Source organism: Schistocerca cancellata, chromosome 3, assembly GCF_023864275.1.
Source record: "Schistocerca cancellata isolate TAMUIC-IGC-003103 chromosome 3, iqSchCanc2.1, whole genome shotgun sequence".
Lineage (NCBI taxonomy): Eukaryota > Metazoa > Arthropoda > Insecta > Orthoptera > Acrididae > Schistocerca > Schistocerca cancellata.
The window spans coordinates 662,080,899-662,097,747 of NC_064628.1; the positions used below are offsets into that span (position 1 = coordinate 662,080,899).

A 16,849-nucleotide genomic window follows, 5' to 3' on the forward strand; every position below is an offset into this window, starting at 1 on the left:
ACTATTTATCGTCCATGTTTCACTTCCATACATGGCTACACTCCATACAAATACTTTCAGAAACGACTTCCTGACACTTAAATTTATACTCGATGTTAACAAATGTCTCTTCTTCAGAAACGCTTTCCTTGCCATTGCCAGTCTACATTTTATATCCTCTCAACTTCGACCATCATCAGTTATTTTGCTCCCCAAATAGCAAAATTACTTTACTACTTTAAGTGCCTCATTTCCTAATCTAATTCCCTCAGCATCACCCGACTTAATTCGACTACATTCCAGTATCCTCGTTTTACTTTTGTTGATGTTCATCTTATATCGTCCTTTCAAGACACTGTCCATTCTGTTCAACTGCTCTTCCAAGTCCTTTGCTGTCTCTGACAGAATTACAATGTCATCGGCAAACCTCAACATTTTTATTTCTTCTCCATAGACTGTAATACGTACTCCGAATTATTCTTTTGTTTCCTTTACTGCTTGCTCAATATACAGATTGAATAACATCGGGGACAGGCTACAACCCTGTCTCACTCCCTTCCGAACCACTGCTTCCCTTTCATGCCCATCGACTCTTATAACTGCGATCTGGTTTCTGTACAAATTGTAAATAGCCTTTCGCTCCCTGTATTTTACCCCTGCCAACTTTATAATTTGAAAGAGAGTATTCCAGTCAACATTGTCAAGAGCTTTCTCTAAGTTACAAATGCTAGAAATGTAGGTTTGCCTTTCCTTAATCTATTTTCTAAGATAAGTTGTAGGGTCAGTATTGCCTCATGTCTTGCAACATTTCTACAGAATCCAAACTGATCTTCCCCGAGGTTGGCTTCTACCAGTTTTTCCATTCACCTGTAAATAATTCGCGTTAGTATTTTGTAGATGTGACTTATTAAACTGATAGTTCGGTAATTTTCACATCTGTCAACACCTGCTTTCTTTGGGATTGGAATTATTATTTTCTTCTTGAAGTCCTAGGGTATTTCACCTGTCTCATACATCTTGCTCACCAGACGGTAGAGGTTTGTCAGGACTGGCTTTCCCGAGGCCGTCAGTAGTTCTAATGGAATGTTGTCTACTCCCGGGGCCTTGTTTTGACTCAGGTCTTTCAGTGCTCTGTCAAACTCTTCACGCAGTATCGCATCTCCCATTTCATCTTAATCTACATCCTCTCCCATTTCCATAATATTGTCCTCAAGTGCATCGCCCTTGTATAGATCCTCTATATACTCTTTCCACCTTTCTGCTTTCCCTTCTTTGCTTTGAACTGGGTTTCCATCTGAACTCTTGATATTCATACAAGTTGCTCTCTTTTCTCCTAAGGTCTCTTTAATTTTCCTGTAGGCAGTATCTATCTTACCCCTAATGAGATAAGCCTCTACATCGTTACATTTGTCCTCTAGCCATCCCTGCTTAGCCATTTTGCACTTCCTGTCAACCTCATTTTTGAGACGTTTGTATTCATTTTGGCCTGCTTCATTTACTGCGTTTTTATATTTACTCCTTTCATCAATTAAATTCAACATTTCTTCTGTTACCCAAGGATTTCTACTAGTCCTCGTCTTTTTACCTACTTGATCCTTTGCTGCCTTCACTACTTCGTCCCTCAGAGCTACCCATTCTTCTTCTACTGTATTTCTTTCCCCCATTCCTGTCAATTGTTTCCTTATGCTCTCCCTGAAACTCTGTACAACCTCTGGTTCTTTCAGTTTATCCAGGTCCCATCTCCTCAAATTCCCACCTTTTTGCAGTTTCTTCAGTTTTAATCTACAGTTCATAACCAATAGATTGTGGTCAGAGTCCACATCTGCCCCTGGAAATGTCTTACAATTTAAAACCTGGTTCCTAAATCTCTGTCTTACCATTATATAATCTATCTGACACCTTCTAGTATCTCCAGTATTCTTCCATGTATACAACCTTATTTTATGATTTTTGAACCAAGTGATAGCTATGATTAAGTTATGCTCTGTGCAAAATTCTACCAGACGGCTTCCTCTTTCATTTCTCTCCCCCAATCCATATTCACCCACTATGTTTCCTTCTCTCCCTTTTCCTACTTTCGAATTCCAGTCACCCATGACTATTAAATTTTCATCTCCCTTCACTACCTGAATAATTTCTTTTATCTCATCATACATTTCATCAATTTCTTCATCATCTGCAGAGCTAGTTGGGATATAAACTTGTACTACTGTAGTGGGCATGGGCTTCGTGTCTATCTTGGCCACAATAATGCATTCACTATGCTGTTTGTAGTAGCTTACCCGCACTCGTATTTTTTATTTACTATTAAACCTACTCCTGCATTACCCCTATTTGATTTTGTATTTATAACCCAGATAATCATAATTTTTATTAAAAATAACATCATTTTTAAATTACTATTTGTATGAAAGTGTAAACACTCACAATAACTTAAAATTTGGTACAAAAGTGTGAAACATCATACAGAAAATCAAACAGATTTTTTTTATTTCTATAGACCTATTGGTATTATTTATGTACATGATTTTTGCCATTTAATAAAAAGATTTACCAAATTTTGATTTATTTTCGTATGATCGACAGTTAAAAATAAAAAGGTGTTATCTTTATTTTAAAAATATGTGATTTAATATTTGCTATTTATTTTTCCAGACACCCTATGACTGCAACACGATTAATGTATGCACTGAGCTACCGACTAGTTCGTTAGTATATTGCAGGTTTTTATACTTAATAGCACTTAGAAATACTCTAATATTCAAACGCGCTTTTTAATTGATTTTAAGAGAAGTGTCATATTGCTTTAGGAAATTATCTGGATTTTGATCTTATAGATATGAATAAAATCGAAGAAACTCAGTCCGCACGGTGTTCTTGTGAGATTTGTTTGCCGAATAGTTCCACCGAGAGGTCACATAATTTCTTGTAAGATTTCCTCACTTTCAACTGTCGCTGAAATAGTCATGGTAGAGAGTTGATCTGTGTTTCGCTGTGGACTTAATTCTGCTTTTGTACGTCAGCTGTAAAATTCATTTGATATCACACACATCCAATTAGATAATTATATCCGCAAAATATGATCGCGCAGATATTGGAGGATTCCCAATGGGTTCACTGTGCAGATGGGACCGAATGTACTCATAGTTTTCGTGATTAGCTTTGACCTGTTTAAAGTTCAGCAAGGCGAAGATGGCTGCTGCCGGCTTGCGTATGAGCTTGAGGGTGGCATGTGGGTTTACGGAAAGTATTAATGGACAGGCAACAGTTGTAACATCGAGGTATTCACTTAGAAAACGAAATACATAATGTGGTATCAGAGAACAGAACTCATGGCATATATGTTTTACATATGTATGAGAAATGTTTCTTACATGTTGCGTAAACATTTGATAGGTGCGTTTTCTGGTTCTTGTAGATTTCCTCACCTCAAGTATGTTCCCCGCAATCGTCAGCAGTGGAAAACTTGCAGCACAGCGGCATATGAAGGGAAAAAAACCGATCCAGACCCGACGCCTCCAGGAACGGATACAACAAGCAATAACCTGAAATCGGAGATTGAAAAACTGAGTAAAGAAGTTTCGCGGTTGACAGAGGAAAACAAAACATTGGATGTAAGTACAGAGTATGCATTGTCACAGATACAAATGAGTTATATGATTAACCTAATGTTCAGATGTTTGTTGTCTGCATTGCATTCATCTTTCGACTGTTGCCTTTGATCTTATCTTTGACTACTGTGGACTATCCTGCCATTTATTTGAAGATAAAATGATCTTGTAGCAACATGTTTAGCTCTGTTCGGTGTGACTGTTTGGTAAAATGACAGACAATAGATCCAATCTTCTGAGCAGTATAACTGGCAAAGTCAAAACGCAAGTTGTGTAATTGCAGGATCTAGCCTAGCAAAGTACTGTTGCTTTCATACCAACTTTCATGTTGACACCAGCGTAAAACCTGTCCGTTTCTAATTTTTATTGAAATATTATCTCAAATGTTGTATTCAAAGTCAAGCTGAGTGTCATATTGTTGTTTATTAGCCCTGTCCTCTTCGTTTCGGGCTGTGGCGCTGAAATCGGTGAATGTTTGAGATTGACACCAATGTCCAAACTACATTGGTTGTCAGTCTGTGTTGGTGCAGTTGTGGGCTAGGGTGTTATACTGACAGGATATGGTGCCTGCCCCCCCCTCCCCATCTCTCTCTCTCTCTCTCTCTCTCTCTCTCTCTCTCTCTCTCTCTCTCTCTTGCTGTCAGTAGCCCAAGGTCTGAATGAGATTGTGGTAACACATTTTTCTATTTTCTACCCATATGTAGACATTTGCACCATATTTAGTGCATTTCTTGTTATAAAAACTAAAACTAAAAGATTACTTAAGAAAGCCAAATTATATAGTGGAAGAGTCTGATTGTTGTTACATTTGTATATCATACATATGCTACTAAAAATGCAAGGAGTTGCCAGCTAAATAAATTTAACTGAGTTTGCGTGTGTTTAGTCTTTTATTCCCTTTATGTAACTAATTGATTTTATTTTCGGTGTTGAAGTGACCAGGTGAAGCTAATGTTGCATGCTTATTGCTCACCAGTTACATGGACACCATCCTCCCATCACAACCATAGCTCCACTAAGCCATTTGTTTGTGGTCAGTAAACCAAAACGTTACTGCTCTGATTCTTGGCAAACCAGGTGGGTATTGGTAGTCCTTTGGAAGTTTCTGCTGCCACTGTCCGTTTATCAGTGCCATCATGTTGTGGCCCTGTGCTATTCTACTCACTGGGCAGTGATTCAGAGTGATGCAGGTGGCCATCACCTGCAAGCATTGGTACGTGGAGGTCCTAATCGATTCTCTCTAAGCCATGTGGACCTCTGGTGGTTGCCCTGTCCAACATTGTTCCCAAACCACCCTTGCTATGTGCCCTGGCAGTGGTCATCTCATCAATGATATAGCCTATATTGGATTTACAAACTTTTTATATATTATATCTTGATGTCAGTAGTTCATCTACCTACTCTTGCAACGTCAAACACTAATTGAATTGACTATAACTAACATGGAACTTTTGATTCTTATACTTTTGTGACATACTAATGGGTGGGTGTATGACTACAATGGACTAATCATTATTCAGTCCTCATTTTTTGACCCCTCTATCAGCCAGAACACTGAAATAAAATAAATGTTAAGTTATTATTTCCCTCACATTGTGACACTATTTAGCTAGATGGTGTTTTGGGTTCATGTAATGAACTGCTTCAGGTGTTGCACATTCCATTATTCATACTTGTTTTGGGATGAATGCATTCCACTACATTAAGATGGCCAGTTTCTTTCACCTGATGAGGTCCTTGATAATTCTGGAAGAGCTTTCTCTTTTGTGCTCTTCTTTGCATTATTGAGGATGAGATCTCCGATTTGGCATTTTCTAGGTTTAGCACATTTTTCATGCATGCCCTTAGTTATTTACTTACTTTGGCTGCTTTTTTCTAAATTTTCTCAAGCCAACTTGTGATGTGTTGCCAGCTCCAATGTTCTCTTGGTTGGAAACTTAGTGCATATTGTTTTCGAATGAGGGGGGGCTTCTGCCCCAGCAGTGCCTCACATGCAGTGAAATGAATAGTAGCTGTTTGTGATTTCGTAAATAATACATTTGGAGAAATTCATCTCACTGCCTTTTCAGCTGAATTTAATAATTGATGGTATCGGGAAATGCAGAGTGACCTAATTCTTTCAGTACTTCAACACAGACTTTAGAAATGAACTGTGAGCCAGTATCAGAAATCAGCCTTTGTGATATCCTGTACTGGAGAATATATTGAGCTCTCAGTAACTTGGCCATACTTGCGGTGGTAGCATGTTTTAGTAGAAACAGTTTCATGTGTTTTAGAAAGAACTTTAAGAGCTTACCCATTGCATTCAGGAGGCGGCGAATACAGACCCACTGTTGCCATATCTTGTACAGATGATGGCAAAATGTTGTACATTGAAGCTGTGTTTGCCATAGTACACACGTTAGTTTGCTGACAATTTGTGCATGTGCAACACGTTTTTATTCCATGGACCATATTGGGGAAGGAATATCACCATTCTACATGTTGAAGGCATTTATTGGGCCTGTAGTGTACCTGGTGTGATATGTATGCCAAATTATTTTGACTGCTTCATCTGGCACATACAATAACAGTTTTGGCACCTCCACATGGTTTATGGAATAGAATCTTTTGTGATATAATATTGCCTGATCTGAATATTTGCGTTACTATTTCACTTCTTCATTATTTTCCTTAACCCATTACCTTGTACTTGTTCTTATTCCATGATTTTACATGTGTTTCAAATAGTTCTCGAAGGGGGCTGGTTTCATATAGAGCTTTTCACCTCTGGATCCTCTTCCTCCTCCACCCGCAGTGACCTCAATAACACACCTGCCACAGAATTCTCTTTTCCAGTGAGGTTGTGAATCTCAAGGCTGTACTTCTGGAGGGGCAGTATGCACTTCAGTAGCCGTCTGTTAGTTAATTTTACCCTTAAGAGAATTTAAAGAGCTTTGTGATTGGTCCAAACTTTTGTGTTCCATCAAAATAGGAAATAGTAGGATTATTGAATTGCTCATACAACAGCTGGGGCATCCAGTTTTGTAACTGAGTAATTCCTCTTGCATTTGTTAGTACCTGGTTCACAAAGGCTACTGTATGTTTTGTGGTTTTGTTTTCAGAATCTATCACTGGAAACAAATAGGCTCTGACTCCATGCTGGGGGCTATCAGTTGCTAGGTGAAGTGGTAGAATGAGATTGGAATGTGCCAGTAGCTAAACATTGCAGAACTCTCTTTACTGTATCAAATTCTTCCTTAAAATCCCCATTCCATTTACATGTCACATTGTGACCTGTGACTGCTAGAAAATGGGATTTACTGAAGGCTTGATCGTTGGCATATTTCCTATAGAAGGATACCAGTTCCTTAAATACTCCCATTTGATATGAGGTAATAGGCACTGGCACTTTTCTGAAAGCTGCCAGTTCAGTCGGATCTGGCCCGATTCCTTCATGGCTAACTATACGTCACAGAAATTTCATCTCTCCTTCCCGAAACACACATATGTCAGGTATATCTGTTGCATTTGTCTTCAAATGCTCACAACAAAATAATAATTCACTACCAAGTCCTTGTCCCTAAGCTCTCATCGATGCAGAGCTTGATACTGCCAGTCCAGTCCAGTACCTCTGTGTAAGCTGTGCCTTAGTGTTGAGAAACCAATCCCACCCAGGTGTGAATAGGGGCACATAGTCGTAGCACTACTATCATGAACTCACTCAGAGCCTGCTTTTTTATTGGCTCGCTGCTTTTTCCAGCAGTGTTCTGGGCTCTAATGCCGTGTAGTGGCAACAGTGGCATGGTTCCTTCCTTATTAATTACCTGTAAGGTACCCTCTGATAAAGCTGAAAACTGTTTCCAGAACAGCTCAAAAACTCCTTGTTTATCATTGGTAGCTGACTACAAGACTATTTGTATCTTCTTCTAACAGAGCTACTTGGACCCCATATCCATACATGACCACTCTTAATTGTCATGGTTGATTATTCCAGCTAGATTCTCGTAGGATCATGTAAGAAACTATTCTATCTTTATCACCCTCTTTCACATGCTGGTAGCCAATTGGTCCTGTTCTGTACTCTCCTCTCCTGTTTTCATCAACAAAATATGTGATATTTGGAGGAGAAACTGTTCTACAGGTAGACTTCACTACAGCCATATCCTACTGTGTGTATGTGTGTTTTGGCTTCCATTCGTGCGGTATTTGTCCCTTTTTTCCCAAATGTGTGGAATTGCCACAGGCTTCTCAGATTTCCTTATGTAATTTTATTATTAGTGGTGTCACCCAATTTCCATGTGTAAAAGGTTCAATTAAGTATTGACTGGTTTCCCAGTTCCTGGAGAAAAACCCTTTCGAAGCCCCTGCAATTTTTTCTGCTGTATGTATGACCTTGGAAAGCTGAGCCTGAACATCATTTTGCTTCCAGAATGATATTTTCACTCTGCAGTGGAGTGTGCACTGTTATGAAAATTCCTGGAAGATTAAAACTGTGTGCCAGACTGAGACTCGTACGCGGTACCTTTGCCTTTCGTGGTTCGAGTCTTGGTCTGGCACACAGTTTTATCTCCCAGGAAGTTTCATCATTTTGCTTATTTGCGACCAGAACTAATTAACACATTTGCTGCCGAACTCTTTGAGATAATCAGAATTCCACTGCTTGCAGTCCCCAAGACATTGCTTCTTTTTTAAACCAACTCAACACATAACTTATCTGTTATTCCACTTCAGTGGCACCAGGCCCTCAAATTATCTTAAAAATGATTCTGGAATTAACTTTTCCTGTGCATGAAATAGCTGTGGTGCACATACAGTTAAGAAGCACTTGTAGTTGCTTCCATATTCACTAAATGGCAGAACAGATTCATTCAGTATTCGTGTTGCAGCTATTGCTACATTGTTTATCATGCTCATTGGCTAAGAAATCATAGCATGGTAGTGTCCCTAACTCCATTAACATTTCTTTGCAGTTTTATGTTTGGGTCTTTCGATCCTACCATTACCAGATGCTGGTTCTGTCCCATGATGTTACAATGTGGCATTTCACATTATACATGCGCAAAAAGGAAGAAAACAGAACATTAGCAGTAGTTTTCTTTGTATGTTTTGGAATGCAAGTTGTGGTGGCAAACTGATCTGTAGAGTAGCCTGAGATCTAGCCAAGTTCGAAAGGCGATTGTGAGCTGGCGAAGTTAAGGAATCTGAGTATAAGTTCTTAGTAGTGGTGAAATACTGGTCTGTAGTGTAGCTTGAGCCCTTTGTTTGATTGGAATGTGACAGTTTGCTTATGAATTAGTGAAGTGTTATCAAATACTTACGTTAATTCCTATGTTACTGATAATGCATCTCTTTCTGTACCAGCTGATATTGAATTCATCTTTTGTTGAAGTCAATTCAACCGTGAAGTTGGTAGCAATAGCCCCAACTTGTTGTTTTGCTGCTTGATATTGAAGACTTTGTACACAGTAATTCATTTTGCAGTGGCCTTGGCTAAATGATCCACCATTTCATTAAATACATCTTGCCTTTCAGTTTGTCCCTTCATGTTATGAGAACCTTTGATTTATTGGGCTGATTATTTACAATCTGCTCACGCTTTTTGTGTTTATGCCTATCCTCGTTCAGTTCCCAGTTGAGCTTCTGAGTTAAACGTCGTCTTGTACGGATGTGTATATGCAGGGTGATTAATTATTAAACTTTCAAACTGCTGTAGAAATAACACCACTGGTCAGAATGATGTCAAATTGCAACAGAATATTATCAGAGAAAGGGCCAATGTATGTCAGAAGAAAAATAAATAGTTACAAAATGTAGCAATAGATGGCGTTGTAAGCATCATAATTTAAGTGATCGACTACAAATGACAAGTGAATCATACAACAGTGCCTAAGGTGTACGTTTGACACAAACTGTACTGCTCAGTGTGCATGGATGTACAGGTGTGATGCTGTTAGTTGCGTAAGCTCAACCACCATGGCAAGGTCATATCACATTGCATGGGAAAAATTGGTTTTTAATTGTCCTGAGGCAAAAAACCGCATAAAAAAGCATCACTCACACAGTTTTTATTGTCCTGAGGCCAAAAACTGCAAAAAAATCATCACTTGCTTTAATTGTTCCACAACTGATCAAAGTGTTTCTGGGGTCACGTTCAGAATGCGTTGTGCAATGCATGCCTTCAATGGACCTAAGTTTGCAATTGGAATACTGAACACGTCTTTCAGATATCCCCACAGCCAGAAGTCACAGGGATTAAAATCAGGTGATTGGGATGGCCAGGCTGAAGGGAAATGGGGGCTGATAAATCTGGCATTTCCGAAATGGCACTTCAGCAGCTGCTTAACTGGATTTGCAATGTGCGGAGGTGCACCATCTTGCATAAAAATGGTCCCATCCACATATCCATACTGTTGAAGAGCTGGTATGATGTGGTTGCACAAAAGACACTCATAGCACTTACCAGTGATGGTGCGGGTAACAGGACCGGAAGCACCTGTCTCTTCGAAAAAATATGGCCATATGCCATAAATATGGGGCCGTAAACCTGCACCACGCAGTGACCTTTTCAGGATGAAGTGGTACTGGTAGATTTGAGAGTGGATTTTCCATTGCCCATATTCGACAATTCTGTGTATTGACATAATTATCCTGTCAGATGGAAGTGGGCTTCGTCTGTCCACAAAGCCTTCCATGGCCAATCATTGTCCACTTCCATGTGAACAATAAATTCTAAAGCAAAGGTCTCTCTTGCTGGCAGGTCAATGGGAAGCAACTCTTGCACATGGGTAATTTTGAATGGAGAGCAAAGAGGGATGTTTCGTAGGATTTTACACACTGTGGTCACAGGTATGTCCAGTGTTCGGGAAATTCTCCGTGCACTACACGTTGGCACACGACGACGCATCTCCTCCTTCATTGCAAGGGCCATTGCGTGCACTGATGTTGAATCAATTCATTTCCTTCCTCTACCAGGTTGCACACCAAAAGAACCTGTCTTTTTGAATTTCTGAATCATTTTCTCCAGACCCACAGCAGTCGTTGGACCAATGCCTTTTTTTTTTCTTTTTCTTTTTTTTTCTTTTTCAAACCATTCAGTGTCTGGAACTTCTGCAGAGCAATGTGTGCACAGTCATCATTCTTGTATTACAGCTTTACAAGCAGAGTGTGATCCAGCATTGAGACAATCATGGCGAACATCACAGACGCGAAAGGAGGATAAGCCATGTACCCAGCGTGTTTATACCAGTTTCAGTGGGTCGTGCGCATGACAGGTGCTTTGATTTACATATTCTGACGCATACAGTGCCATCTGTTGATGATGAATGTTCACTGTTTTTTTCTTCTGCCATAAGTTTTTCCCCCCTTCTCCGATAATATTCCATTGCAAGTTGACAACATTCAGACCAGTGGTGGTGTTGTTTCTACAGAGTTTTGGAAGTTTAATTATAATCACCCTGTACTTTCAGCTTACTATACCGTTCAATTCCATGACTACAGCCTCTCGTAGATAGGAGTCCCAAGTTTGAACCACCTATATGCTTGCAAAAGTATTTAACCTGTGAGCTTCTGCTTTTGTATACTCCAACAAAATTTTGTGCTGAATAAGAATACAATTGACTTTCGATAATTTGGAACTCCAAGGACTACGGAAAAAGTTCAAATTAGAGTGCCCAGACAATTGAGAGGGACGAAGGAAAACATTCATATAAATGAGTGTGTGATTGAAAGTAAATTGTAGTACATACATGTGACATACATATGTACATTCATCTTTATTTTAATAATGTACAAAATAATATGTATGTATGTACCAAGATGACGGAAGTGTTGGATCTCTTTTTGCCCAGCGTGGTGCACCAACTCGACATGGCATGGACTCAACAAGTTACGCGAAGTCCCCTCCAGAAATATTGAGCCATGCTGCCTCTACAGCTGTCCATAATTACTAAAGTGTTGCCGTTGGAGGATTTTATGCGTGAACAGGCCTTTTGGTTACGCCCCATAAATGTTCAATGAGATTAGTGTTGAGTGATCTGGGTGGCCAGATCATTCACTCGATTTGTCCAGAATGTTCTGCAAACAATTCGCGAACAATTGTGGCCTGGAGACATGGCGCATTATCATCCATATAAATTCTGTTGTTGTTGGGCTGCAAATGGTCTCTAGGTAGCTGAACATAACCATTTCCAGTCAATGATCAGTTCAGTTGGACCAGAGGACTCAGAAGTCCATTCCATGTAAAGACAGCCCAAACCATTAGGAACCCCACCAGCTTGCACAGTGCCTTGTTGGCGACTTTGGTCCATGGGTTTGTGCGGTTTGTGCTACACTCAAACCCTACTATCAGCTTTTACCAAGTGGAATGAGTAGTTATCTGACCAGGCCATGGTTTTCTGGTCGTCTAGGGTCCAACTGATGTTGTCATAGGCCTAGGATAGGTGCTGCAGGCGATGAGCTGTTAGCAAATACACGCTCTTCATTGTAGGTTTAGGAAGGACCGGTCCACCTTTGATAACCTGGCTCTTGTGAAAGCAGCTGCAGTGTAGGCTTTCTTGCATTGGCATCATCTCCTAGTTATATTTTTTGACATTGAAAAGGCCCATGATACTACTTGGAGATATACAAGGTGTTTCAAAAATAATATACTTATTTCGAATGCCTGTATTTATTAAACATTAAGTCATATAGATATTAAACTGCACACACACATTTATGAACCTCTCAAGTTCAGAGTACAGATGTTCAATATGTCCTCCATCAGCGACACGAGCAATATCACATCAATACTCAAATTCCTCCCATACTCGGGCAAGCATGTCCTCCGTCACTGATGTTATGGCAGTACGGATCCGGTTCTTCAACTCTTCCAGGTTCTGTGGGAGTGGTGGTACATAAACATTGTAATGAAACCTCACAGGTAGAAGTCAGAGGATGTCAAATCCAGTGACTGTGGAGCCCAGCTGAGACTTGCTAAGTTGCCAGCTACTTGATGACCAATCCAACAGTTTGGTAGAGTTTCATTCAGATATTCACGCACTTGACAACTCCAGTGAGGGGATGCCTCGTCTTGTTGAAAAATGAAGTTGTCCTCATGCAGTCTCGGAAACAACTAGTTTTGTAATGTATCGAGATACGGGTGATCGGGATATTGCACGAAACACATTGACTATGGGCAAATCTCATATATGTTCAGTGGCTGCATGTGGATTCTGTAGGCTCCAAATTTGAACATCATGTTTGTTCACCTGACCACTAACATGGAAAGTTGCTTCATCACTGAACACGAGGTGTTGTGCAAAAGTATTATAATTGTCAGTAGCATCAAGAATCTCTTTACAAAATGCCACACGTTTGCGTTTGTCATCAGTACGTAACTCGTACAGCTTCATAGCCAACCAACGTCTCAAAACACACCAAATTGTTGTTGCAGGCAGTTGTAACTTCCAACTGGCACGAGGAGTTGATTTTGAAGGACAACGTTGGAAAGCATTTGTATTTGTGCAACATTTTCTTCAGGAACACAAGGGCGGCCAGGACTCTTTCCTTTACATACACATCCTGTATCTAGAAACTGTCTATACCATCTGCAAGTGTTCAACCCATTCGAAGGATCAGTTTGGTACCCCAGCCTGAAATGTCTTTGCACTGTAATCACGGAATTGCACTTCGCAAACTCAAGAACACAAAATGATTTCTGCTGCGGAGTAGCCAGTTTAAACACATGACGGTCACCAAGCAAAACAGAAAACTGACATCTAGAAGCTATTAATATAAACTAGACTCTGTATTCGTTTCTCCAATAGCCAAGCCAAGGTGCAGCGATCAATACACACACCAAACAAAAGCGCTGGCAGGTCGATAGACACACAAACATACACACAAAATTCAAGCTTTCGCAACAAACAGTTGCTTCATCAGGAAAGAGGGAAGGAGAGAGAAAGACGAAGGGATGTGGGTTTTAAGGGAGAGGGTAAGGAGTCATTCCAATCCCGGGAGTGGAAAGACTTACCTTAGGGGGAAAAAAGGACAGGTATACACGCGCGCGCGCGCACACACGCACACATCCATCTGCACATACACAGACACAAGCAGAACAGGAAATTGTCACTCAAGGTTGTGTTTTAAGTGTAACGATGTTGATCATAGCTGTTAATAGTATTATGTCAGTAGTTAAGTGCCTAGAGGCTGATTAAAATTACTTGATATGACACTTCATGGGCTGGAGCTGGTTTGTTTCAATCAGAGCACTCAACGTCATTCCTGAACTGTCCGCTATTGCCAAACTGTCGCAATATTGGCCAGTTCACCTTGTACAGTTTTCTTTGTTGTTGTATTTGGATCCCAAATCCTGGATCTGGCCCTCTAATTTTGTATTTCATCATACATGGAAACACACCACACACACATATATTCCGTACACAGCAGTAGCCAAACACTACTAGATCCTTCTGCACAAGACATGATTCAGCGTTACATATACAGTTATTATAATCACAGAGAAAAGTTTTGCATGAGATTATGTGAAGTCAAATTTTTGAAGGTTGAACTCATCATGGCTACTGCTTATGACTGTAAACGTAATGTTTTAGCTTAGGAGCTTCTTGGAGAAGGTCATAGGTTTGAAACTCGTCAAGGACAGCGATATTTTTTTATTTCTACACCTAATTAAGAGTTCCATTGCTATTTTTCAGTTAATTGGTTTAAATCTAAGTTAAAAGCTCTTTGTCCAATGATCACATTTCTTTAAATGATTTAAGCTGACTTTTACTGTAGTAAAATGATGAAGGCTTATGACAATCAGTGCCATAAAAAAGAAAGAAAGAAAGAAAGAAACAAGCCCTTCTTGGTTCCTTTCACAAAACTTATAAAACACAAATTAGGTCAGTCACAAAACTTTACAAGAGCAAACTAATCACAATGTCAACACTGGGCCCATCCTGCTGGTCCGGGGATTAGCATAGGCCTGAGGTATTCCTGCATGTCGTAAGAGGGACTAAAAGGACACTCCCACTTTCTGGCCCTATAACTTCAGGTCCCATTTTATGGTTTGAGCTGTCCCTTCCCAAATTCTTCAGAAGTGTGGGTCATTTGGGGAAGGACACCTTACATGGTGCACCAGTTATCCATAGTGCCATTAGATTCGATCTCCTGAACCTCTTCTTGTCATGGCTTTGCTTCTCCACCTACAATTCAACTGTTTGGCCACTTTCCGGGGTACATCATCTTCTTCTTCTGTTGTCTCCTGTCCTCTTTTGCCCCCATGACAATATTGAATTTCTCTGCGCCCAATATCTAGCACGTTAGCCAGTTCGTTATAGTGGGACCGTCATGTACCCATTTGGTGGTAGCCCCCTGACAACACAGGGATTGCACTGCTGATGTCTGAGCTTTAAATACCCCACATATGCCAAGGAGTAGATGCCCGTGTTCTTGGGGCATCAGGACTCCTGGCAATGGCCCTCATGCCAGGTGGCCTTTGCTGTGACTGAGTGGCGCCCAACGGGAGCGCCCCTGATCATAGTGAGTAGCATCAGGGCGGATGACCCGCAATGAAGCGGACCAAGTCATCTCTTGCTGGTGACCAAATGGTGCCAGCAGTCCCTAAGAAGGGAAAGATTGCATACGATACTGACAGGTATGACCCTAACTCATTTCCCTCCCTTGCTACAACGTGCGAGGAACATAGGGCTACAGAAAGAAGAGAGCCATATTCGCCTTGGTATTTCGTCTGTAACAGAACGGGTGGGGACTCCTTTCTACCTACAAAGCCTCAATTTTTTGTTGAACATCTCGGGGAAAAGTCTGGGGAAGTCACAGTGCAAGATGGGAGATGATTCAGTCTTGATGCAGACAGCATCCCCAGCCCAGTCCTGGGCCATACTTGCTTGTGACCAGCTGGGTGATATTCCTGTTTTCGTCACTCCCCATAAAAGCCTTAACATGGTCCAGGGGATTATTTTCCATCATGGCCTCTTCCTGCAGTCTGATGACGAGCTTCACACCAATTTAGAATGGTGGGCTGTTCATTTCATCTGGCACGTTTACAGGGAACCCAAAGACAGTAGGGTTGATACTGGTGCCTTCATCTTGGCCTTTGAGGGTGATTCATTGCCTGAAAGATTCATTGCCTGAAAAGGTCAAGGTGATGGTTTACTGCTGTGATGTTAAACCATATGTCCCTACCCCTATGCGGTGCTTCAAGTGCTGGGAATTCAGGCACTTGTCTTCCCACTGCAATTCCAGTGCCACACATCAAGACTGTGGACATCCACTGCATCCAAATACTCCATATGCGCCTCCTCCCACTTGTATCAGCTGTGGAGAGCACCACTCCCTGTGCTCGCCAGACTGCACAGTACTCCAAAAGGAGTGGAAAATTATGTTGTATTAGACCCTGGACCGGCCGACTTTCTTCAGTTGCTCCCAAAACACCTACTTCGGGAGCAATACCACCCCCCCCCCCCCCCCTGAAAGTTCAGGGGACATTAGTTCCATCCCCCCAACTCGAGAAGCAACAGTCTCCTCTGGCTCCTCTCGTGCGGAAGGGGTCCCATGGGTCTCTCTCTTCCGAGATCTCCACTAATGCCACAGCAGACACTTGCCAGTGGTGAAGAGTTTCATGGTCTTCCTCCGTGCCTGAAGCTACTTCGGAGAAGTTCTTAAAGCAAGCCCCTAAAGAGAAGGGAGAAGGCAAGCACACCAAGAAGTAGTCTGCTAAGAAACAGGACCCTCTGGTGGCCCCAACACCACCACTCCCTGCCGATTCTGCGTCCATGGACGAGGTGGAGATTTTAGCATCCCTGAGGACCTGGATCTCGCTGATGCTTCATCTGCAATGGCAGTGGATACAAATACTCGACTGGTGGCAGTAGATGATGCTGACGCATAACCTGCCTCTTTGGTCACTACATGCCTTCCCTGATTCTGGAAGGTGTCATCATCCAGTGGAACTGCAGCAGTTTTTTTTCTCCCACCTAGCTGAGTTATGTCAACTTTTAAGCGTTACAAATGTTTTTTGCATTGTCCTTCAGAAACCTGGTTTGCTTCAGTGTAGACCCCTGCCCTCTGTAGCTTACTACAAAAACTGTTCTGCCTGTGACACTTTTGTCAGGTGGAGTTTGCATCTTTGTCCTTACCTCTGTCTGTAGTGAACCTGTGCCCATACAAACACCTTTAGAAGCTGTGGCTGTCAGGGTGAGGACAACACGGGAAATTACCGTCTGTAAAATCTACGTCCCTCCAGATGGCGATGCATCGCCTCATGTATTGGCTGCACT

General features: G+C 41.2%; 1 protein-coding gene across 1 annotated transcript in view; it reads left to right on the forward strand.

Moving 5' to 3' along the window:
- Nucleotides 1-3,115: 3,115 nt before the first annotated feature.
- The window catches only part of LOC126176937 (grpE protein homolog, mitochondrial-like), a 56,244-nt gene continuing 42,510 nt past the window's right edge, over nt 3,116-16,849 (forward strand). Inside the window, exons 1-2 of the mRNA XM_049924133.1 lie at nt 3,116-3,260; nt 3,398-3,593. Coding sequence (XP_049780090.1) covers nt 3,172-3,260; nt 3,398-3,593 — 285 coding nt within the window. The 5' untranslated portion in view covers nt 3,116-3,171. The remainder of the gene's footprint in view (nt 3,261-3,397; nt 3,594-16,849) is intronic.